This window comes from Mesitornis unicolor, unplaced genomic scaffold (genome assembly GCF_000695765.1).
Source record: "Mesitornis unicolor isolate BGI_N332 unplaced genomic scaffold, ASM69576v1 scaffold45913, whole genome shotgun sequence".
In the NCBI taxonomy this organism is placed as follows: Eukaryota; Metazoa; Chordata; class Aves; order Mesitornithiformes; family Mesitornithidae; genus Mesitornis; species Mesitornis unicolor.
In genome coordinates, this window is record NW_010174812.1 from 622 (window position 1) to 1,818 (window position 1,197).

The 1,197-nt window shown below is 48.8% G+C and overlaps 1 protein-coding gene across 1 annotated transcript in view; it reads right to left on the reverse strand.

The window, feature by feature from the left end:
• Positions 1 to 1,110: 1,110 nt before the first annotated feature.
• SNIP1 (Smad nuclear interacting protein 1) overlaps positions 1,111 to 1,197 on the reverse strand; it is a gene marked incomplete at its 5' end in the record, with an annotated part of 1,517 nt that continues 1,430 nt past the window's right edge. The window contains one exon of the mRNA XM_010181169.1: positions 1,111 to 1,191. Coding sequence (XP_010179471.1) covers positions 1,111 to 1,191 — 81 coding nt within the window. The remainder of the gene's footprint in view (positions 1,192 to 1,197) is intronic.

Genomic DNA, 1,197 nt, shown 5'->3' on the forward strand with positions numbered 1-1,197 from the left:
AGCAGGTATGAACAGCTTCTGACCACAGAGCAAACATCCAGGCAAGTTAGTAAACAGTGTGGAAAATATACACTTCTTATACCATAAAGCAAACCACGGGGAGAAGACATCCAGCAGTGGACAAGATGCAAGTACTTGCAGAGAATGGAGCTGTTTTTCCCCTTCCTGAAGCATTGTTTTCTTTTCCAGGGGAGAAGACTCGTTTGGACAAGTGACAGCGTGGCTTTTTATAAAAAGAGAACTTAAATAGTGCAAACTCTGGTTAGAAGGTGTCACCACATGGAAGGTATTTATGCAAAATACAGACAAAACCAAGGAGGAATCTCTCCTGGCGCAGGGGTGGTACCAAAACCAAGGCCCCAGGACCCGTTTCAGCACCGCGTGTTGCACCACGGGCCCAGGCTCAGCCCCAGATCACAGAATCGGCACCCAAAACCCCGGGAAGCGGTTGGCTGCCGTTTCACATGACCTTGGAACTTCCAGGCCGTGTTTCAGTGAAACGCCCGTCCCTGCAGTTACCACAGGGTGAACAAAACACCCAAAATGTCCAAATACAGGAGGGGCTCTGCAACATTTCTGCCTTTTCAGTAGCGAGCACTGTGAGCTCTCCTGGCCACAGCTCCTGACCGGCCAAGGAACCTGGCAAACTCCACCAGACAAGAGGTGTTAGGGGATGCAGCGGGTCACTTCCTAACTAACATTTCAGTTAAGTAGCATTTTCAAAAGGGCTACGACAAAACAGTCAATAAAAATGGTTTTAAGCTGTGTTTTACATCGTTTCCTAGCAGAGGAGTCTTTCAATATTTGGGGACTATTTCCAGCACCGGAGCTTTCACATCCAGGTGCTCTTTTGCTTCTTGGGGGGGGAAAAGCCAAAAAATAAAAGCCCAAAAGAGGAGAGCGAGCTGTATTTCCTGATACGCAGAACTACTGAAGATGAATGATCAGTGAAGTCCCCTGAAATCAACCAGAAGAGATCAGCAACAGAAAAAGGACTTTAAGGCAGTAAGAGGCATCAGTGCTGCGATGCTCCAACATCTCCATCCCAACGCGTGTTCAACTGCAAAGAGCTCCTCTCCCCTGCCCCCCACCCCCATTTCCCCTCATCTGTTAACTGTCAGACTCTTCCTCCTTCTCCTCGTCATCATCATCGTCCTTCGTGTTGGCCTCAGACTTATCCGAGGACTCGTGGAGGAG